Genomic DNA, 24453 nt, shown 5'->3' with positions numbered 1-24453 from the left:
ATTCCTGGATTTTTGTTGAACAAAATAAAGTAAATATGAATACAAATAAACTTAAACATGAGCAAATATTTATTAGTTGCACAAAACATCAAGGACACAAAAACAAAAGTGAAATTCACTCTCTCTGCTAAATATATACTATTATACTATATACTATTAATCTGTGATATATACTTTATTTATTACTCTGAGGTTGGGGTATTTTTGTTATACCAAGTAATATATATTCTGTGGTTATACATTCATGTAAGTATAAATGCAAATGGTGTCGTCAAGTATAATATATTATGCCATAGATAGCTTCTCAATCATGGTGAAAATCATGGTTATCCATCATGGCCTAACGTGGAGAGGGGCCTTTCCGTGTATGCAGCAGCCAGCAACAAAGAATTGACGTATTAATATTGCACCTCAATTGATATCCGTTTTATCTAAAGACAATTTTTGATTTCATGAACTCTTTTTTATCGTAATAATTTTTAATAATTTATTTAATTGCTTGTTTGTGTTGAATATACAATAAGTTTAATTGTACGGTAATAATAAATACAAGGTAATAAAAATTCAACGAAAACCACCAAAAAAGGGTACAGTGTGAAAGAAGCCATAGACAAAGAACACGCAACACTTCCGCTTTTGTCAAATTGTGATTTGTGATTGCCGATTGGCGTGTTTTGTGATTTGTGCGTAAAGTAGCGTAACCTGAGTAGCCATTCATCGATAAATTAATTATTTCTATATGAATTTGCAATGGTAAACCTACATTTTCGTACAACTCTGTAGTGTTAATTTGTGAGTGCGTTTTGTGCTGTAGTGATATAATCCTGGATTAAAAAATGATAACAAAAATGCAGCCACAAACAAACGTAGCCGTGCCGCAGTCTGTCACGACGCAGCCTCAACAAATCGTCGGTGTCCCCGCAAATGCTGTGATCTTGAAAATGACCGATATACAACAAATTTCCACAGTGGGTGAGTAGAAAAATTGTATAGATATATTAGCAACACGGTGACAAAGTTTTCGCTTCATTGAATGCATTTGCAATGCACCCATATCGATTGAATGTGGTTATAAAACCGTGTGTATCTTAGGGCTTCTGGAGCTGGCGCATAGGGAATACCAAGCCGGGGACTACGATAGCGCAGAACTGCATTGTATGCAATTATGGCGACAGGACGGGACAAACACTGGAGTTCTTCTACTATTGTCGTCCATACACTTTCAGTGCAGACGATTGGACAAATCAGCGCACTTTTCCACCTTGGCCATCAAACAGAACCCATTATTAGCGGAAGCTTACAGGTAAATTGCTAATGTCTATTTGAATAACTAATTTGCTGCTAGAAGTAATTTTAACCTTGAACCCTTGTAACATGATATGGTTATTATTGTAAAGTTTTTGTCATGCACATTAATTCCTTTAGTTTCATTGTATCAATATATTTTTATCTTTTGCTTGTATTACATACCTTGAAAAAAAAAACAGCATTGTTCTTTGTTTTATCTGGAAATATCGACATTCTAGAAAGTCACCAACTTGTTGTTTCCTAGCAATGATGATTGATATTGTAAAACCCTTTACATATTTATCAACTTTTGCCTAAATGTGAACCAAACTAAATATGGATAAGGCTTCAGGTTATAGTCAGTCAGTGATATAGTTATAATAGTCAGCAATATAATTATCATAGTCCGCTATACTTACATTACCTTGCAAATAAGAGACATTGGTAGTACTTTAATTTGATCAAATTTTCCCATATATATGAATTTTTAGCCAAGCCAAAATAACCAATGTCTATTCTCAATATGAATACAAAAAAAATATTTAAACACTGACTACTGACCTAGCTTTATACTATATAGTATATACTAGCCATTATACATTAGACAACATCAGAAAACACAATTTTATTCATTTATCATTATAGCACAAAACATAAATGATTAATGCCTCAAGCCCCTGAGCGGTCACCGGCGACCGCGATAAAAATGGATAAGCTATTATGTCTGGTTTTTCCACGTTGGAGGTATTAACACAATTAACTTTCCTAGCAATCTGGGTAATGTGTACAAGGAGAGAGGACAGCTGCAAGAGGCTCTGGAGAACTACCGTCATGCGGTGAGGCTGAAGCCCGACTTCATTGATGGTTACATCAACTTGGCGGCTGCTCTCGTAGCCGCTGGGGACATGGAGCAAGCCGTACAGGCTTACGTCACAGCTTTGCAGTACAACCCTGTGAGTATTTTTATTCCAATCATAATGTTCTTCTTCTTCATTTTGATAATGGCTCCTTGGTGAGTTGCCAATGTCAGAGTGAGTGGCAGACTCTGTGTTGAAGAAAATCTAATGCTTAAACAAGTATACGGTGTCCTACTTTTATAAAGGGAGTTTGTTGAGAGAACCTAAAACAACACAAACATTTAGGGTTAGTAACTAATTACAATTTTATTTTATTAGTATCACTAAATGTACATAACACCTTAATAAATGAAGTATTTACAAAACATAATGCATATTTAAAATTGATAGGACGGGGAATGGTTGGGGGGAGAAGATCATATAGGGAACAATGGTTATTAAAACAAGAGAAAAATATATGATCCAGGGTACCTTCATCTAGCCCACACTCACAAAGGGAACTGTCCCTTACCCTAATTTTTGCAAGAAAGACAGGCGAACAACAATGTCCGAGCCTAACTCGACGAATTGTAGAGCTCACTGGTTTACATGCTTCTTTATATTTGAAAAACCAGGGCCTAATGTTACCTTGAATTTCAAAATATTGTTTGCATTTGTCCTGACTTGTTCTAGCCCAATAATGTTGACCACTATAATTGTTACTATGAGTTTCGACTTTTTTTTTTAATGAAATAAGGGGGCAAACGAGCAAACGGGTCACCTGATGGAAAGCAACTACCGTCGCCCATGGACACTCGCAGAATCAGAAGAGCTGCAGGTGCGTTGCCGGCCTTTTAAGAGGGAATAGGATAATAGGGGAGGGTAGGGATGGGAAGGGAAGTGAATAGGGGAGGGTAAGGAAGGGAATAGGATAGGGGATTGGGCCTCCGGTAAACTCACTCACTCAGCGAAACACAGCGCAAGCGCTGTTTCACGCCGGTTTTCTGTGAGAACGTGGTATTTCTCCGGTCGAGCCGGCCCATTCGTGCCGAAGCATGGCTCTCCCACGTACTACTTGCTAGATATACATATTATAAAAAAAGTAGCTTTTTTCCCTCATGTCCCTTTGTTTCTAATCTTTAAAACTATGCAACGGATTTTGATGCGGTTTTCTTTAATAGATATAGTGATTAAAGAGGAAGGTTTATAAGTATACTCGTAATAACATTTATTAAACAGTGGAGAAATACTGTTAATTTTGGGGTTTCTAATGTGATGTCGTAAATAATTACATTTTTTTCCGCTTACATTGCAAACGAAGGCTGAACCCTACGAGATTTATCAAAATAATGTACTAAGTATTGTACACTATGAAAAGGTCTACAGAAAACTCCGCGATGGTATATTCTATATCTTGGATATCCCAAAAAAAACTTTTAACTTTAAACAATGGCTAATTTTCGAAGCGATTTTAACCAAAACGGCAATAATCCTATTTAAATTAAATACTTTAAATACATTATTGACTTAATAAACTTAGATTAATATAGATCTATATGGCCCTTCACAGCATATGATTTAAATGAATATTTTCGAAGATTTAAAAATTGCGGGACGTAGCTTTTGCGGCGGTACCGACTACCGACCAACACGGGCCACGGGTAGTAATGCATATAATTATTAGAAACTACTGAATGAATTTTAATCATTCCTTCAGTGAGTAATAATATATTATAAGCTATAATATATTTTATATCCGTGCGAAGCCGGGGCGGGTCTCTAATGCTAGATAAAACTGAATTCCAAAATTTGAAATATTAGAATTTAGAATAATTGTAGGTAGGTTTGTATTCTACGATGTAGTTATTTTTAAACTTAATGAAAAAATTAGATCAAAGGGTGTAGGGAGGTTGGCTACATTTAGTTATCTGTTTAGATTAAAGTTTTAATTGCTAGTTTTTTAATGTTTTATTTATCTTGATTTACCTAAGATTGATAAAATAGATAAGAATCGTCATGACTTCTTACTTCATAAGTTGAATACTGTTACTGTTTAGCTCAGTGAGTCAAAAGTTAATCCAAAAAATCTCATAATTCTGATCACAATATTTATTCAATGTTAAGATTGAAAAAATACTATATTGTTGATATTATTTCTTATCAGATAGGCGTGTATTCGACATGATAATATTTATGTTGAGTTTGAGAGTTATCGGGCTTGTTTTTGCTGGCTTAATTTAATATACTGGACACTATGGCCTTCAAGAATGTCAAGATATTGATATGGCCCTGAATCCTAATCTGTCAGGGTCAGACTAGGTGTCAAACCTTAGGTCATTTCAGTCAAATTTAAAGATATAATAGTTAAAGGGGAAATAAAATAACTAATAACTAGATAATAATTTTATAACATAATATCATGTGTGTGCAATGTGCATACAGTGTACATCAATAAGAATAAAAATATAAACATTATGATCGGTCTTACCACAAAAAACTAAACATCTGTTGAACAGTTGTTTTGAGAACATTGTGTACTGAATTTATCTCTAATCAACTGTTTAACAGGTGTTTAAATCTTTTGTATTAAGACCGTATATTTTTTATCAAAAGACATCGTCATTTTTAATATGGCTTGTTTTTTGTTATTTCAGCAAGATTATTCAAGTATATAATTAGAAAAATAATTACATTACAATTTTTGAAACATATTATCGAACAAGAAATTAAAAACTCTTTTTTATATTAAATAACTGGCAACACCTATTTCTATGACCGTATTGGATCCAATCTCTCAGCAAATGTCAAAAATCTATGATCAAGGAAGAAATGAATCATATGTCTATATTACATTATCCAATATCATTGACTCAATGATCTCGGATCCAATATATATGATAATCTAATATCCCCCAAAGACATGCATTAATTAATATCAGTATTTGAAAACAAAGTGATATTTTGTCACTGATAAAAGGCTATAATGATTGATGACTCATTGGCCTCACATGGCCATAAAAGATAACAATTGCTTAACAGCATTATATAAATTATTCCATACACTGAAGGTCGCTATTCACAATGACTTCCTTGTTTTTATATCCACTTCATATATAATGTTGACATAGTCTAATAAGCTATAGTCAACATGAGGCCCGCCTGGACTTTATCAGCGGCCCGCGTGATGTTAAACCATTTCGAAATTCACGCCCACCAGCAAAATGCAGTCTTAGGGAAAGTCGTGAAAAATTTTTCACTTCTAAATCGCTACTTTTGAAGAGCGTTATTTTTTAACTTTAAAAAATTATTGAGGCCCGCGAAACTAGGGCCAAAACATGTTTGTGGCCCGTAGAACAAAATGTTGAATACCACTGGTCTAATACTATGGCCATACTAGATCAGGAGTAGCTGAAGATAGACTTCCTAGTGGAAATTAATTTATACACATTAACCGCACATTTTGCCACGATAAAAATGTCCTATGACCTTTCTCAGGGCTCGAAATATCTAGATTCTAGTTAGTAACTTTGACATGCAGACAGACTTTCGCATTTATAATATTAGTAAGTGCTAGATGTTGACCGCAAATTCGTTGCGCCAAAATCTTGTGTTCATGGTACATAGAGGTATTTTTTCCGTAATAAAACGATAAAAGATGGAGCTCGAACTGTTTTTTTACAAAACGAGAAAAAGCCTATTTTAGAAGTCCGTCAAAAATCAAAATGTTATGTTTACGTGTAAATTGGTCGAATGTGCAAATTAATTAATAGTTTAGTAATGTTTCGAGGCCTTGTTACAAACTTGAATCAACGTTAGCGGTCTCTAGTTATGGAAACTTTTGTAACGCTCGTTTGTTACTCGCGTATGTTTTGTTGTGCAAAATTTCCATTCTTATGTTTAATTAATCTTAATTAATGTATGTTTGACATTTACAATATTTAAATAGGCAATAAATCTGCTGAAATAGTACCTAAATAATTAACAGTAAGAAATTATTTTTGAATAAAGTTACTTTACGATTTGGATTTTAACAATTATTATTTAATTTTGCCACTTTGCAAATATTCAGGCCACCAACGCGAGCCTTGTTCTATACCTCTATTACTATCGGTTTTTCTCTACCTATTATACCAGCTATCCCCAACCCGCGGCCCGCACCCGACTGTATCTGTGGCCCGCATGATGTTAAACGATTTTGAAATTCACGCTCACCGACAAAAATAATGTAAAGTCGTCATGAAAGTCGTAAAATTTGTTCCTTTTAAATTATTACTTTTGAAGAACGTCATTTTTTAACCCTAAAAATTTTTGTTGCGGCCCGCAAGACCAAAACATGTTTGTGGCCCGTTTGAAAAATAGGTTGGGGACCACTGTATTATACAGATTAGAGCTTCCCGCTAAGGAAGAATTAGCTTCGTCATGCTTCGTTTTGCCCTTGTCCAATACGTTAAAAACATAAATTGAGAGGCAAGCACAAACATTGTATTACTATAATTATTGTAATGTCTGTATACAGCCTAGATCTCTTTGATAGTAATAGAACAAAAGTTAAAATCTACCTGATGTTTTTCAGAATAAATAAGGTTTCCAGCTATAAAAAACATTGCAAAGATAGAAATTACCTTCCAATATAAATTCTCATAACTCTTCAGAATAAATACGGTATTTTTCATAGGTATTTTTCATATAAATAGGGTTTACAGCTATAACATAACATTGCAAAGATAGAAATTTCCATCCAATATAAATTCTCATAACTCATAATGTACAAAGTACTGTTGTACAAAGCCGTAATATTCCAACGGAAACGGCGCATCCAGTAATTTGATTTTGTTGCAGGAGCTGTACTGTGTCAGGAGCGACTTGGGCAATTTGCTCAAAGCTCTGGGACGGCTCGACGAGGCCAAGGTAAACGTTGCTCCCAGCTATCTGGTTTGCTGCGGGCTAACAGGATTCATTTATTGTTGGCTTTGACTTGCATCCGATTCGAGTACTCTCTATTTTGTCAGCGTAATGCAATTGCGTAATTTTGGCGTAAATTTTCTAGTGGTTTCAACTTGGCCGCTGTAGCGATGAAAATAATATAGAGTATTGTCCTTGAAAATGTTGACAAGTTTTACGCGTGTGTTATATTTGCAACTTCAAGTTATCTGATAATGTGCTTGTGTGTGCGTGCCCAATTTGAGTAATCTAGTACCATGATGGTCTACTGTATATTATTTATATTGTGCTACAGCATGTTTAAACCATTAACGGATAAATCGGATGGTTTCTGACTTGTCCAAGTCACAAAGTTGATTTTGTGGCTACTGAGCGTAACTTGTTTCTATCTTCCGCACAACGTTGCTTCAACACTGCGAATATTTATGCGAAAAATAACGGAAATGTTAGAGCGAAATGCGGAATTACAAGTTAAAACGTTGTGCGAAAGATTATATGTCTAAAGAGGGAGTACTCGAATGAGTAATATGTACACGAGGCATGATAATACCTATACAAGGGATCCTGGTAGCCCCCATTCGATTTCTTGCGCTTGTAGTTAACACGACGATAGCATCACTAGTATCAAGTAGTTTATTTCATTCAACTAGCGGGTCCCGAGCGTCGATCCTAATCTAAATAGGAGTTCCGTTTTTGTGCCATTTGGCTACGGAACCATAAACATTGTTCGCTGAATTTGTTGATCATCGTTAATATTGAGAACAGCCGAACCGATTTCGCTAATTCTTTTTATAGAATGGTTCTTATTACGGAGAGAAAAATTAAACAAATTACGTGGAAAGTTAGAAATTCTAAGAATAGTTTGCCAACGAATAGAATTATTGCAAATGACGTAACCTCACAATGACATTTTGAATATGACAACGTCCGTCGGGCCCGCTAGGTTGCAATATATCGGCCGAACTAGTTTGACTCAAAATCAACTAATTCTGTTATATTTTCACAAGGTGTACTGGTAAGAGTAGGTGGGCGGTGCTGTAAGGGTACCCTAGCTGACGACGAATCCCGCAGGTAAAGTGTATGCAGGTTTGCAAGATTATGAACAGGTTTATTGGACAACGCGAGCACTATTTCATTGTGACCATTCCACCATCGGTTAGGAAGTGGAAACGTAGTTCGTAAGGGGTATGTAGGGGGTTAGTAACATAAAGTTAATATACCTAGCGGAATAGAGAAACAAAGGCCTGAGCAAGAGAGATGTCATTATCAGTTACACTGCGTGGTAAAAGGAGACGTGTGATACATGACAGCAGCACTCTTTTTTGACGTTCAGTCGGCACGTGCCGCACGTTGACTCTCATAATACGTTAATCTCATAGAAGTCATGTTCAATCTTGCTTGTGTAAGTGTATACGTACACATATTTTTACACACAGATGAAACCAATTCGGTTTCGTTTGACAGCTCGAGATTGTTGCTCTATTCCGCTAGGTATAATAACTTTATGGTTAGTAAGGGGTTTGTAGGGGGGTCGGTTGGATTGTTTTTGGATTTTACGTTTGCATTTCCTACTGATGTTTGTCGCTTTCGGCGTAGTCTCGTCGTAGGGAGCAATCTGCGTACTGTTTCTATCGTAATTGTTTGGTGTGTGGTTCCGACTTCCGACCAGACATCACGCAAGGCGTTCGAGCAATCTCTTTGGCGTAATCACACCTCAGTCATCAATGTAAAATGCGTTCTGGTACGGTGTCTAACATGTTCCCTTTTGTGTGTGTAGGCTTGTTATTTGAAGGCTATCGAAACGAGGCCTGACTTTGCAGTGGCATGGAGTAATTTAGGATGCGTGTTCAACGCGCAAAGTGAAATCTGGCTGGCGATCCATCACTTTGAGAAGGCCGTGGCTTTGGATCCGAATTTCTTGGACGCTTACATCAATTTGGGGAATGTACTCAAGGAGGCTAGGATTTTTGATAGGTAAGAATATTAAAAGTGTAACATTTTAAAATTAAGTGACTACATTTTGCCCACAACTCCTTTGTGCAGTAAAAATTATCCTATATGTAATTCTTTCCATTACTTAAAATATCTCCATACCAAATTTTATAAAAACAGTGAAGTGGTTCAAGTGTCAAGTATAAGTATGGATAAATTTTTGAAATATACTTAGGTATTTATAATTGTAAATCATTTTATACATGTTATTATTTAACAAGATTCATTTGTCCTCTAGAGCGGTGGCGGCGTACTTACGTGCACTGAATCTCTCGCCCAACAACGCGGTAGTACACGGCAATTTAGCATGCGTGTACTACGAACAAGGCCTGATCGACCTGGCCATAGATACGTACAGGCGGGCCATAGAACTGCAACCAAATTTCCCAGATGCGTATTGTAACCTCGCCAATGCGTTAAAAGAGAAGGGCCAAGTAGCAGACGCAGAGGAATGCTATAACACGGCTTTGAGGCTCTGCCCCTCCCATGCCGATTCTCTCAACAATCTCGCTAACATCAAACGCGAGCAAGGCTACATTGAGGAAGCAACGCGACTCTATCTGAAGGCACTAGAAGTGTTCCCAGAGTTCGCAGCGGCGCATAGCAATCTGGCGTCAGTTTTACAACAGCAGGGAAAACTCAATGAAGCCCTCATGCATTATAAGGAGGCTATCCGCATCCAGCCCACTTTTGCTGATGCGTACAGCAACATGGGAAATACATTGAAGGAAATGCAAGATGTAGCTGGCGCATTGCAGTGCTATACACGAGCAATCCAAATAAACCCAGCATTCGCTGATGCTCACAGCAATCTGGCTAGTATTCACAAGGACTCAGGGAACATTCCAGAAGCTATACAGTCGTATAGGACAGCTTTGAAGCTGAAACCTGACTTCCCAGACGCGTACTGTAACTTAGCGCATTGTCTGCAAATTGTTTGCGACTGGACTGATTATGAGGCGAGAATGAAGAAGCTAGTAAGCATAGTAGCTGAACAGTTAGAGAAGAATAGGCTCCCATCGGTCCATCCTCATCATTCGATGTTGTATCCTCTGACGCATGAGTTCAGAAAGGCTATAGCCGCGCGTCACGCCAATCTCTGCTTGGAGAAGGTCCAAGTACTCCACAAACCTGCTTACAAGTTCCCACGTGATATCAACGGCCGCCTGCGTATCGGTTACGTCAGTAGCGACTTCGGTAACCATCCCACCTCCCATCTGATGCAGTCCGTCCCTGGACTACACGATCACAGCAAAGTCGAGATCTTCTGCTACGCTCTAAGCCCAGACGATGGCACGACCTTCAGATCTAAAATCGCGAGAGAGGCCGAACATTTCATCGATCTCTCCCAAATTCCGTGCAACGGCAAAGCGGCCGATAAGATCTATTCTGACGGAATTCACATTCTGGTCAACATGAATGGGTACACCAAGGGAGCGAGGAACGAAATCTTCGCGCTGCGACCCGCTCCTGTCCAAGTTATGTGGTTGGGCTACCCAGGAACTAGCGGAGCGAGCTACATGGACTATTTGATCACTGATGCTGTGACATCACCCCTGGAACTGGCCAGCCAGTATAGCGAGAAACTCGCGTATATGCCTCACACGTACTTCGTTGGTGATCACAAGCAAATGTTCCCGCATCTACAAGAGAGACTGATTCTTAGTGACAAGATCAAATCCCACAACAACTTGGGCAGCCTAGCGGATAATGTGGCGGTCATAAATGCCACCGATTTGTCACCCCTGGTCGAGAACACAGACATTAAGGAAATAAAGGAGATTGTCAGGGCTGCGAGACCAGTGGAAATTTCCCTCAAGGTCGCAGAGCTACCGACGACTACGCCTATTGAAACTATGATTGCTTCTGGACAAGTTCAGGTATGTACCTTTCTATATTGCTTTAGTCTATGAACTCTGAAATTACATTTGTTAATATTTTATGATGTCCAATACTTATTAAAAAGTGATTTATGTTCTTTTTCTCGTAATTTTATTAAAGTTCATGAGTTTAGTAATTCATTCACTGAAATAAGCAAAGATTAAAAAATTTATGAAAACGGTAAATATTCGTATTTACTGTAAATAAGTTTTATGCTCATAATATTCAATTATTGTCGCCTGGAGAGTAACAAAACCCGAAAACTTTAAATTCAATTTATTCACCGAGCGTTTCCACTAAAAATTCCCAGACAGCTGGGATGTTTACACAAATTACTTTACATAGTTTTGTACAATGTACACCATTAATCATGAACATAATGTCGCCTCTATACGTTGTTCCAAGATGGCCAATTGTACATCATCGCACTTTAATACTTTAATCGTACTTTAATACTTTACTAAGTAGTTATTTAAGTATTATCCAATACAATTTTAGATGATTCATTATTATTAAAGCGTTTCAAAGTTGCATTCGTCTTTTCTTCGTCTTCAATGTTTTTGTTTCTTCTTCGTAAATCCGTTCAAAATTCGCGTCACAACTAAACTCATTGAATATGGCATACAATTAAAATATTAAGCACATTACCGTGACATAAGAATGTGAAACGTAGCAGTTTGTGAAAATGCAACAATGGAACAATATTGCTTCGCTCTAATAATTGCCAATTGTTCAAGATGTAAAGCCGGCATAACAAAATCCCAACTGTCATTTGCCTTTATCAAATTACGACTAAATTGATATTAATTACAGACTTCGGTGAATGGAGTGATACTACAGAACGGATTGGCGACGACACAAACTAACAACAAGGCTGCTACTGGCGAAGAGGTAATTATAGTTTGATTTTATTTAAATATCTTAATAAAACTATTTAGTAGCGCTGAACTTTAGTAGGTAGGTAGGTAGGTAGTAGAATTAGTGCTTGTTTACATTGATAGAGTAGCTGGCGCCAGTATCAATGGACAAGCACTATAATACTTTCAAATTAACCACCTATAACGTGTGGCCGTCGGTACGCATTCGTTCCGTTCGTACCTCACCAAAATAAAGATACCTAAAATCGACTATTGCTCCTTTTGTCGATCTATTTTATAATAGAGTGCACTGTGGCTCAATTGGTTGAGTGTGTGGCAGCTCACCGCAGCCGCAGCCGGTCGCGAGTTCGAATCCCGCCGACGGAACAAAAAGTTTTCAATGTTCCCGGGTCTGGACGTGTATTAATTAAATATGTATATGATATAATAAAAACCTTAAATATAATATGTAAGTATAGTATAAAAGTATTAAATATATTTCCGTTGTCTGGTACCTGTAAGTCCTGTAACACAAGTCCTTCAGGTACCTAGCACGGGGCCAGACTGACGTGGTGTGAAGCGTCCATAGATATTACTGTTGCAACCAATGTTAAGTTTTAAACAACCTATTTACTAACTCAATTTCCTTCCCCAGGTACCACAATCCATCGTGATCACAACCCGCCAGCAATACGGGCTGCCGGACGACGCGGTGGTGTACTGCAACTTCAACCAGCTGTACAAGATCGACCCGCTGACTCTGCACATGTGGGTGCACATACTGAAGCACGTGCCCAACTCCGTGCTGTGGCTGCTCCGGTTCCCAGCTGTGGGTGAACCCAACTTGCAGTCGACGGCTCAGCAGCTGGGTAAGTGTTGATATTGGACAGTCGGGATCATAGACTGAAAAGTAGGTAGACAAGGTGGAGGCGTACAATACGTATGTCAAAATACACTCCAGTAATTACCTAGATTTGGAAGGTAGTTGGTGAAGACAGGAAGACAACACCCCTTGTGTTGTAAGTAGTTTGTCTCAGAGTCCAAAATTACTATTGGTACCAAGTGAAATAGTTGTTTGTTGCAAACGTCGTCAAATTGGATTTACCTCTCTCTAAGATTTATGTTCTTACCAATAATTTTAGTTTTGACCGATAAGAATGCGACCGTCGTAGGGTTGACATTTTATGTGAATACAAATTTTAAATAGTATATTTATGTTCCGTTTAGAGCTATAACTCACCGGGACGCCATCGCGACGTAGCCAGGGACATTGCCATGTCTCATGTTTTTAAACTGAAAAAAAAACAGCGCTTTGCGGTGACGTAGAGACGCCAGACGTTGCTTGGACGTTGCCATGGTAACGTCGCTGGCTACGTCGCGGTTGCGTCCCGGTGAGTTAGGGAGATCGCAGACGACAGACTTTTTGTGCGATCGAGTCTGCGGCGCCCATACAGACTCGATCGCACAAAAAGTCTGTCGTCTGGGATCTCCCTTATAGCCCTTAGGGCCGCGCTACACCGGAATGGCAGCGGCGAAGCCACGGGCGGCCGCAGACTTCTCAAGCGATACTACGTACTACAATAATGAAGATAAAGTTTAAAATCATATGACACTGAAAGTGCTCACCTCGCCGCTGCCATTCCGGTGTGGCGCGGCCCTTTCTGAGACTGCGTCGAAACCATCCTGCAACTGCATGTAAGATGCATCTGCACCAAATTAATTGTAATTATTATTGCAGGTCTCCCACCCGGCCGCATAATATTCTCCAATGTGGCGGCCAAAGAGGAGCACGTGAGACGAGGGCAGCTGGCTGACGTGTGCCTCGACACACCGCTGTGCAACGGTCACACAACCAGCATGGATATACTATGGACCGGCACGCCCGTCGTCACGCTGCCCGGCGAGACGCTCGCGTCACGGTAAGTGTCACGGGGTGTCACAGTTAGGTGTTTGGGCACGGGTAGCGTCACAAAAACACGGGGAGCGTCACAGAAACATGGGGAGCTTTACAGTCACTGGGAGTGTTATATTATAATATGGGGAGTGTTATAAGGTACGGGGAGTGTCACAAAGACACGGGGAGCGTCACAGTCACTGGAAATGTTATAAGACTGGGAGTGTTATAACTTATAAGGCATGGGTAGTGTCACAACAACAGAGCGAGAGTCGCAGTCATGAAGAGTGTTACAAAAATACGTAGAACGTCTAAAAGAGACAGGGAAGGAAAACAAAAAGTGTCTTAACAACAAGGAGAAAGCCACAGTCACAATGAGTGTCACTGACATGGAATGTCACAAAGACAGAGATTGTTACAAGTCACGGTTTGTGTTCCAAGTGGCTGATTTTATTTAAATCGGTTCAGCCATTTAAGCACGAAGAGGTAACAGACACACTTTCGCATTTATATTATTAGTTAAGGGGAGGTTATTCCTAAATTAGCAGGTCGATGTCTGTCAGTGCGAATATCGACGTAAATGACATTAAAATAACATTCATATCAGCGCGCCTTGTACAGTGGCGGTTACGACGCTCGCCGCGTCCATGATAGGGCGAAATAGGAGAAAAAACATTTTTACTTAGATAAAAAATAGTATAACTAAACATGTATCCGTACATTTCCCTGTAAAATTTTAATAGTAATCGAACTATCCGAATTATTTTTTGATTGAGTTCCTGTAAGTCCTATAAAACTCAAAATGTTTTTAAAATCGAGGTTGTTTCGGATTTTTTTTTTATCGAGTAAAATTATCTGTATTGTGTTTCTAACCATAAAAGTCACTAGTTAAAATATGTATCTATACATGTATATATTTTTCAGTTTTTTTTAATGACGCTTTCTTTAAAAATTAATAAAGCCTTAAGACTAGTAAGTTTATGTAATTGATTGTACTGTCGGTTCTTGGTGGAAATTCATGTTGAACACTGATAAAACACAAATTTCGTGCACTTTTTCCACTATATTATACTAATATAGTGAAAAGTGCATGAAAAGTTGTGTTATATTAGTATTCAAGACGTAGTTTGTGCGTTCTAAGATGATATGGGTGACAGTTCTCATATTCCTTGCTACGGGTTTTTTTACGAGAAAACAAAAAAATCTGAATTTAATAAATTATATTCCATCTACAAAAACAAATGTTTTCTATAATTATTGTAAATTAATAAAAATGAAAAGTTGCTAAATGCTAACTTATTAATATAAAATTATATTATTAACTATGAAATTTATTTAAAAAATTATTGTTACGAAAACATTTTGAACATTGTCAGATGCATGAAACGGAACCTATAATGTCAATAGAGATTGACACTGTTGAATTGAAATCAAATCGATAAAAAAGGGCGGCCTTCTTAAATCGCCGGCACCACTGAAATGTCAGTACGAAATCGATAATTTCGATTGCAATTCCTTTAGGAAGTGATTCGATATTTTTTAATTATTGATTAATTTTTGTTAGGTAACTTCCCTACTATAATAATTGTCAATTATAATGTGTCACCCATATCATCATAAAACGCACAAAATATAGTTAGGATGGTAATAATACTCCCCACACCGACTGTACGTGTACGAATCAAGTGTGTGCGCAGTACACAAGAGCACTCCTTCACTCTCATAACCCAGTGGGACGGAAGACCGACACGACTGGCGAGATACGTGGGAAAGCCATGCTTCGGCACGAATGGGCCGGCTCGACCGGAGAAATACCACGTTCTCACAGAAAACCGTGAGTGAGTTTACCGGAGGCCCAATCCCCTACTTTATTCCCTTCCCTACCCTCCCCTAATTCCTTCCCATCCCTACCCTCCCCTATTACCCTATTCCCTCTTAAAAGGCCGGCAACGCACCTGCAGCTCTTCTGATGCTGCGAGTGTCCATGGGCGACGGAAGTTGCTTACCATCAGGTGACCCGTTTGCTCGTTTGCCCCCTTATTTCATAAAAAAAAAGATCAGGCGCAGGACCGACTTTTTACATGCCCATCCGACGCTTGGCTCATCGTACTTGTCAGACAATCAGGTTATCGGCCTGCATTTATGGTAATGCATGCCTGCATGCATGGTAAGGATTACTCATGTTATGACATAGATGATAGACTACTTATCTGTACGTTATTTTCAGTGTGGCGGCGTCTCAACTGAACACACTTGGATGCCCTGAGCTCATTGCACGGACAAGACAGGAGTATCAGGACATTGCTGTGAGACTGGGAACTGATAGGGAATAGTGAGTTATCTTAATTTGTATATTATGACGTTAGGGGGCGTCTCCTGAAGGTGGGTGTGGTACGGAAGGGGGGGAGGGGTTCCCCTCTCAACCCACCTCTCCACTAAGATTGTGGTGTTTTATTCTAAAGTAGCTAAATTCAATCGAATCTTGTATAATACTAAACCAAAACCGTTGACCACTTTAAAGATTAGCACATGTTTGATTTAAATATTTTTATTGCCTAATTTGCACACTGCTTATTATTAGTAGTGACACAAGGAAAATAAAGTATTTTTCCACAAAATTTTAAGTACATATACTTACAGGAAAACAATAATGTGCTTCGAATGCTAATGTCGATAATTACATGGTAGACATTAGATAGCATTATAAATTATAATACATTTATAATTTACTAGCTGTTGCCCGTGACTTCGGCCGTGTCAATCTATATCTATATCTATATATAATATATAAAACTCAAAGGTGACTGACTGATTGACATAGTGATCTATCAACGCACAGCCCAAACCACTGGACGGATCGGGCTGAAATTTGGCATGCAGGTAGATGTTATGGCATAGGCATCCGCTAAGAAAGGATTTTGATAAATTCCAACCCCAAGAGGTTCAAATAGGGGATGAAAGTTTGTATATAATAATACTTCTTAACGCGAGCGAAGCCGCGGGCAAAAGCTCGTACATTATAAATCAAAGATGAATTGTAATTTTCCTCGATTTTTTTCCGCTGATTATTTTCTCCAATTGGTCTTAAGCTGCGAAGCTGCAGTCACGTAATGTCTAAAGCCCAAATACTTCCTCAATAAAAGCGGACGGACTATCCAACTCAAAAACCGTTTTTCAATTCCAACCTGTAGTTTTTGAGATTGGCGTGTTCAAACGAACTCTTTAGCTTTATATAGATTTTGCACACTTAGAAAAAATAATATAATTGTTAAAATAACAAGTGAGAGGAACTGTAAACTTGGTATGTGAACAAATTATAACAAAAAAAAGCATCATACAAAGGATATAGACGATAGACGAAACGATAGACGATTTATATTACTATAATAAAAAAAAAAACGAACTACTAATTTCACTTTTCATTTCAGTCTCAAAGCTATCCGCGCCAAAGTATGGGCGGCTCGCACGGAGAGTCCGCTCTTCGACTGCAAAGCATACGCCACTGGTCTCGAGATGCTGTACAACAGAATGTGGTCTCGGCATGCGCGCAACGAGAGACCGGACCACGTACAGGCGATAGACCAGTAAATTAGAAGACCATGAATAGACTAGACGGAATATGGTCATAGCAGTATCGTTAAAGCAAAAGACTAATTTACATTAAGGTAATGTCTATCACAATGTTGTATGGAAAGAGACTAGAGAAAATGACAGATGGCAAAGTCGTTTTATAAAGGACGAAAGAAAATTACTAGAAGTCTTTGTTAGACGAAAACATAATAGTTGCTATAGTGTTACAAATACTAAAAGCGAATGGCTTGTTTGGTAAGATTATATCTACAATCTATAAGACTTTAACCTTTCTCCAAAAAGTAGGTTATTTGAGGAGAGATACTGCTATGATCATAGTTTCCGTTTGCCCAGTGAAGTGAGTGAGTTTTGGACACCAGTGTGATAAACATACATTCAGACCTGTGCAGAGTGTTAATGTTTATGTAGACATCGCTTGGTTATCCCTAGAGTTGATTAATGAAATCTATACTCTGTAGGACAATTATCAGTATTTAATACTTTAGGTATTGAAACTAAATGTCTTGACGAAGTCTAGGTGTAAGGAATTGTATTCAAAACACTCGAAAAAATAGTTTGACTTATTATTCAAGACTATAGTGTATTTTGTTTTTTTTTTTCTGTCGGTAACAGTTTCAAAGAAGTTAAATTGTTCTCACATTAAATCTTTACCTCATATTGTAGTACTACTACTACTAATGTGTTGATAATCTCTGAAATCTTGATAATCAAATGTGATTATAATTGATACAATAATGCATTTATGATTGGCATTATGAGGATATAATATGACTAAACGTGGAACACCTTGGATGCGAATGAGTCAAAATAGTTTACAAATAAAATTCTTGAAAACAAAGGATGCAGTATGGGTGCAAATATTTTGCAATGCATTGTCTTTTTATTTATAAACAATTGATTGTAAACTTGCAATGTTGAGTGAAGAATGTAAAATGATTTAAAGTCGAGAAATATATTTGCAAATCGTAATATGAGACATTTGGAAATAGGTTGATATTAATTAATAATACTTGAAATACATTCTACACAATCCTGTAATTAAAGAATTATCCCTGTGTATGCAGATATAGTTAAAGCAAAGTTTTGTCTTTAATATGTTAGTAAAATAGCTTGACAATTGACATACAAGGTTGTAATTGTATGGACTTTTGTAATAACTTTATCATACATATTTTGTTTTCACAAGGAGATTTCTTTTGTAAAGAGAAATATACAATTTACTATGTTATATGAATTCTATGATAAATGAGTTGGTTCCTCTACTCGATATAAAGTAGATATACTTAGGTGTGAATGTGCGAAAGGAACATCGAATTAAAATTTACAAAGATTATTTTGATTACGCGAATAAATGGACTTGTAAATATATGTATGTGTGTTTAATAGGATAGTTCCGTTGGAATAGTTTTCTTCCGTGTTATCAAATGAACTGTTAATCTATTTGTAATGGATTAATCATCACGATGCATAAATATTACTTTATCCATATCTTTTTGCCATAAAAATAGTTTTATTATATTTTTTAAAATAATCTTATTGACAACAGGAACATTCGCAAAACAAGTTCTGTCTTGGATAACTCCCATGTCAATAAGTTGAAAGTATCGTTGGTTTAGAAGGAATGTAATATTTATGTATTTAAATTACATTAAAATAATTTAAAGACTTGACTTTGATTTTAGTTGAAAGTAGAATAATATGCGAATATTTGTTTGCATATGAACACAAATTGTTTGCAATTTTGGATATTTCGAGCATTATTTTTTGGTATTTTTTGTTTTATTATGATTGCAGTGTTTCATCATGATTTTTGTATTTATTTATAAGAAAACGAAAAGGTTAAGAAGTTGGAGTAACTTGTTTTATGTAAGTTATTGAAGTGACTGTCTCGTTATTGTGAAAATATTGAAAATGTGATATTAGCGAGCCATTAATTTTAATATATAAGCTACTGTAGGCTCCTATACAATATTGTGACAAGTTTGTAAGCTTGCAGACGTCATAGTTTTACTTTGCGTTTTTAGTTTTAAACTGTAAATATTATTGTAATGTAAGCTATATATTGTTGAATAATATGTATGAATATAAATTGTTGTTTTATTGGATTTGGATACCTTAGTTTATAAAGCGATAAAGCTTAAAATCATATGACACTGAATATGCTCGCCGCTGCGCTGCCATACCGGTGTGAATCGGCCCTAACCCACTCGAGTGGCAACAGAAGATGTGAAACAAAACCAACCAACTGAATGGTTATTATGATACTAACTTAAACTTTGACAAATAATGATGTAAACTTAAATTAGTTAATATGAATATTTTGATATAAATAGGTAGATAATTATGTAAAAACTAACGAACTAACTGTAAGTAAATTGTAATAACTTGACTAACATTTATTTAACATTCTGCACGTCGAAAAATCGACAAAATATGTGAAATACTGCTTGAATTGTATCACCCTCTGTACCATATTTTTGCAAATAAAAATTATTATTATTATTAAACAGCAAGGAGGCATTCATTTTCGCCTTGCTGTAGAAAGAGAGGGGATATATTTTCATAGAGGCACTAAAATTAACCGCGAAAATGAGGGTCATCAGTCATGTTTTCTGGAATATCGAAATGTGAGACAGCAAAAGGTTGGCGTTGAAAAAGTTGCAACCAGGTTATTTCTTATTTGAACCATGAGATCACATCATCAATTATTATTACTTAGTTCTAAATTCTAATTAATCACCAGAATATCTGATATTCAGGTGATACAAGTTTATCAATGTGCCATATAGCTACAATTCCATTCTGCTGATTGAAGATTGCCAATCAGCAATATGGAATATTACGGCAAAGTTGCCGGGGTGGTGCGCTTTGATCTCACTATATAAATAAAATTATTAAATTATTTTGCCGTTCGTTTTAATGCTGTAGTACCAATAAACAGGACAAGAATTTCGTTTGAAGCAGACTAGTTACAATTTTATAACATTTCATTGCTGCAGTACTTGAAAGTTTCAAGTGCGGTTCGATTGCTTCGGTTCAAATGTTGAGAGGGTCTTGTGGCCTAGTTAGTCAAAATAATCTAAAAATATGCCAAACTCATTGAAAAGCTTAACTTGCAACATTACTACCTATAACTATGTGTTTGTAAAATTCACATCACAAACGTTCTTTTTATAAATCTTTCCCGAAAACAAAATAAATATCATTAATATTCTCTACCGGGAATAGATAAATTGATAAAACAATTTAGGTAGGTACGAGAAAAGTTGAGAATTACTTTTATCAAGTGACAAAACTCCAAGAATACGAACTCAATATAAATAAGTAGGTCCGGTAGGTAATAAGTATTGTCCCGAAGAAAAACCTTAGGGAACCGTATTTTTAACCTTTTAAGTATACTTAATATTTTTCTTTTTCTAAGGTACTGGTAGTGGTACTGTACTTATTATTGACGACCTCTGCGGCTCAGTTGGTGGCGCGTTGGTAGCACAAGCCGGGGGTCGCGGGTTCGAACCCCGCCGACGACGGAACAAAAAGCTTTCAAAGTTCCTGGGTCTTGGAATGTCTTGGATGTGTATTAAATATATGTATGATATAAAAAATTTTTAAATACTTATATTATGTACTTATAAAAGTATTAAATATATTTCCGTTGTCTGGTACCCGTAAAACAAGTCCTTCAGGTACTTAGCACGGGCCCAGACTTCGTGGGCCAGACTGACGTGGTATGAAGCGTCCATAGGTATTAGGTATTTATTTATTATTTATTTACTTAGGTAGTGTACGGTCACGAACTATTTTGAGTAGTTATCTATGTTAGCAAATGGAATGACTGAGTGCTGGAGCAGCATTAAAGTTGTTGATATTTAAGTTATAGAATCACTGAGGTAGTAAGTACTAGTACTTACTAGTTACTATGTCAGTGAATAGAGTCGATGTAGATTGTAGAGATATATTATCATTCAGCACATTGCTTCTACAGATAGTTATTTAAAAAAACGGACAAACGGATCACCTGATAGAAAGCAACTTTACTATCGTCGCCCATGGACATTCGCAACATTAGAAGAGTTGCAGGTGAGTTGTCGGCTTTTTAAGAGAGAATACGCTCTTGAAGGTTTGCAGATCGTATCGAAACGGAAAAACTGCTGGCTACAGTTCGTTCCAGTTTTACAGTGCGTGGTAGAAAGTTACGCGAAAAACGCATCGTGGAAGACTGCCACTCATCGAGGTGATATTTTTCGCGTGGATGTTTTTTTTTTCATTAACGTGATTAATAAAGTCGGTTTAGAGCGTGTCTATTCGCATCCGGCCTTTCGAACAATTAGATCAAACTAAATTAGATGGCGTTCCAATTTACTCTAAATTAATCGAACAAAAAGGTCAATTGACAACAACAACACACTTTAAGACACAAATAGATTAAGGCCTGTAATATTCACTTTGATTAGTGATAGTGCAGGTGATTAGTGCAAGTTATTAGTAATCAGGAAAAGTATACACGTGGACAGCGACTGATTAGTGCAAGTCCTTTAATTTCTCATAATCACTAATCACTTCTACTATTGGCCTGTATTCACTTTCATTAGTACAAGTGCAAGTGACTAGTAATTGAGGTAGTGGAGTGTAGGTATGTAGTGCAAGTAGTGTCCAATTCTTATTTAGTGATAATTTAGTGGCTCTATTTAGTAAGTTCAGTAGTAGCTGTCAACCAGCGATTGTTTTTTTGTCAACCAGCGAGTACGGCCGAACATCGAGAAGCGAGCTTGCAATTGCAAGAAGTACTCAAAGAAGTATTAAATGCGGTGCAGTCTGAAACGGGAACTCTTTTGGAAGCTAAATTTGAAAGACCAAAAAAAATATGGGATCAATAGAAGACTTTGCTATTTTTTGCAAAACAAAACGAGCGTCCGAGTTTTAAAAATACAATTGCCATTTTGACATGTCCTTCATTCATGAATCTCGTGACGCTCGGACCCTTGCCCATACAAAAGTGAAAAAAAAATTTGGTCTTTCAGCGCTGCTACTTTCACAGTGAACTCTCTACAGGGAACACGTACACACTCTAAAGTATTATCACTTGTTTTTGTTACACCCTGTATATATATATATATATATATATACCAATTATATCTTTAAACGAGCAATTCTTATATATATGTATATATATACAAGAAATGCTCGTTTAAAGATATAAGATAAGATATTAGTATGGAAGTAATTGAAAAGGTGTCCTTTTGTACTTTTAATATAATATACATAATTATAATATAACTAGATGTCCCGCGCGGCTTCGCCCGCGTAAATTAGAAATTTTACAGAATCCGTAGCTACATTTTCCCATAAAAAATATTTCCCCCGTTTTTCCCACATTTTCCTAAGTTTCTTCTGTCGTATTAGTCTTAGAGTAATAATATAATATAACCTTCTCGATAAATGATGAGTCTTACTCGATAAATGATCTATCTAACACTGAGATAAGTTTTTAAATCGGACCTGTAGTTTCTGAGATTGACGCGTTCAAGCAAACATACTCTTCAGGTTTATAATATTAGGTAGATATAGATTTTTTTTAATTATCGCTTGACAAACTCGAGTCTCGATCTAAAAGACTATGAAATGGTATAATATGGTAGTGATGATGATGATGATGATGATGAAGAATGTAATTTGCATAGTAGCATATGCTTTCTGTTCTTAAAACAACGCCGAAACTCCCAAACTTGTATCTATAAAGAATCAGGAATTCTCTCAGCACCTTCCGAACCACGGTATACCAGGTATATCTCGGTGCAAAATCTTACTTGTTGGTAGCATATGCTTAGAATACTTCTCACGAAACCGAAGTCACCATATGTTTCCCTATAAGTTTTGAGGAGTTCCCTCGATTACTTATGGATCCTTCATCAGATCACCACTTTTCTGAATATAATACCAAATTGGGATGATACCCTATATACCAAAAGAAAAATTTTGAAAATCGGTTAACAAACGGCGGAGTAATCGTTGAATATAAGAAAACGAACATAACACCTCCCCCATTTTGAAAGTCGGTTAAAATTGTAGCCTATGTGTTATTTATTTAATATTTTAATCAGCACATGAATTGAATAACAAAATTTTTTTCAAATTAATCGTAGCACCATCTGTCAGGACAAACTAAAATTGAAATAGAATAATATTGAATGCGATGATAGCGCCGTCCGCCGGATCTAATGTAAAACATTCCAAAATCAACAACTCCTTATAAATAAGAAATTAATTGAAAAAACATTTTCTAGTAGACCAAACTGTAAATCTAAACCATTCTCGAATCTCCACGAACACACACAAAAAATTTCATCAAAATTGGTCCAGTCGTTTAGGAGGAGTTCAGTCACATACACACGCACACAAGAAATATATATATTAAGATATCTATGGACGCTTCACACCACGTCAGTCCCGAGCTAAGTACCTGAAGGACTTTTGTTACCGCGGGTACCAGACAACGGAAATATAATATTTAATACTTTTATACTATACTAGATGACGCCCGCAACTCCGTTGCGCCAAAAATCGTTTATCGCGCGTGTACCGTCCATTTTCACGGGATAAAAAGTATCCAATGTCCTTTCCCGGGGCTCAAAGTATATCCATACTAAATTTGAGCAAAATTGCCCTGCCCCTGGCCCAGAACCTGGGAACGCCCATGCACTTACTACTAATGAAAGTGAATACGGGCCTTACCACCTGCACTCGCACTAATCAAAGTGAATACAGGCCCTATGTGGGCCCTTACCTACGTATAGGGCAGTGCTTCCCAAACTTATTTGTACTGTGAGTTGTGACGCCCTTGGGACTTTGCCATTTCTTTACGACGCCCCTCAACCCAACCCTCAAAAATACTTTTCAATTTCAGAACCAGCCTACATAGGCTATCATAAAAACACTATTTGGACACTTATATTTTTATTAGGAAATAATGACCATATCAAAACATAAGCATAAAAATTAAAAAAGATAATTTTATGAAAGCAATCAAGACATCAAGGCTGGCTAATGTGAAGGATGCGCTTGCTTTTCTGAGCATAGCTGCTGAAACCGGGGATGTATTCAGAATAACATATTTGGTTGTGTTGACATGCGACGCGCGACGTCCGCCTGGGACAGTGTCGCGACGCCCCGGGGCGTG

At 37.1% G+C, this 24453-nt stretch overlaps 1 protein-coding gene across 1 annotated transcript; it reads left to right on the top strand.

Moving 5' to 3' along the window:
- The first annotated feature begins 674 nt into the window (after window positions 1–674).
- Window positions 675–19363, top strand: LOC121733959 (UDP-N-acetylglucosamine--peptide N-acetylglucosaminyltransferase 110 kDa subunit). Its single transcript, XM_042124362.1, has 11 exons — window positions 675–972; window positions 1093–1303; window positions 2057–2240; window positions 6963–7031; window positions 8842–9038; window positions 9295–10936; window positions 11751–11828; window positions 12450–12663; window positions 13533–13713; window positions 15916–16020; window positions 17117–19363. Exons 1-11 carry the CDS (start codon window positions 837–839, stop codon window positions 17274–17276), a joined length of 3177 nt encoding a protein of 1058 aa, XP_041980296.1. The 5' UTR covers window positions 675–836; the 3' UTR covers window positions 17277–19363.
- Window positions 19364–24453: the final 5090 nt, after the last annotated feature.

This window comes from Aricia agestis, chromosome 14, assembly GCF_905147365.1.
Source record: "Aricia agestis chromosome 14, ilAriAges1.1, whole genome shotgun sequence".
NCBI lineage: Eukaryota > Metazoa > Arthropoda > Insecta > Lepidoptera > Lycaenidae > Aricia > Aricia agestis.
This window is presented reverse-complemented; position numbering and strand designations above follow the sequence as displayed.

Coding starts and splice junctions, on each gene's coding strand:
- LOC121733959 (XM_042124362.1), top strand. CDS start 837: ATGATAACAAAAATGCAGCCACAAACAAACGTAGCCGTGCCGCAGTCT. Junction 1,304..2,056: donor TTATTAGCGGAAGCTTACAG/GTAAATTGCTAA, acceptor TAACTTTCCTAG/CAATCTGGGTAATGTGTACA. Junction 16,021..17,116: donor CTGGGAACTGATAGGGAATA/GTGAGTTATCTT, acceptor TTTTCATTTCAG/TCTCAAAGCTATCCGCGCCA.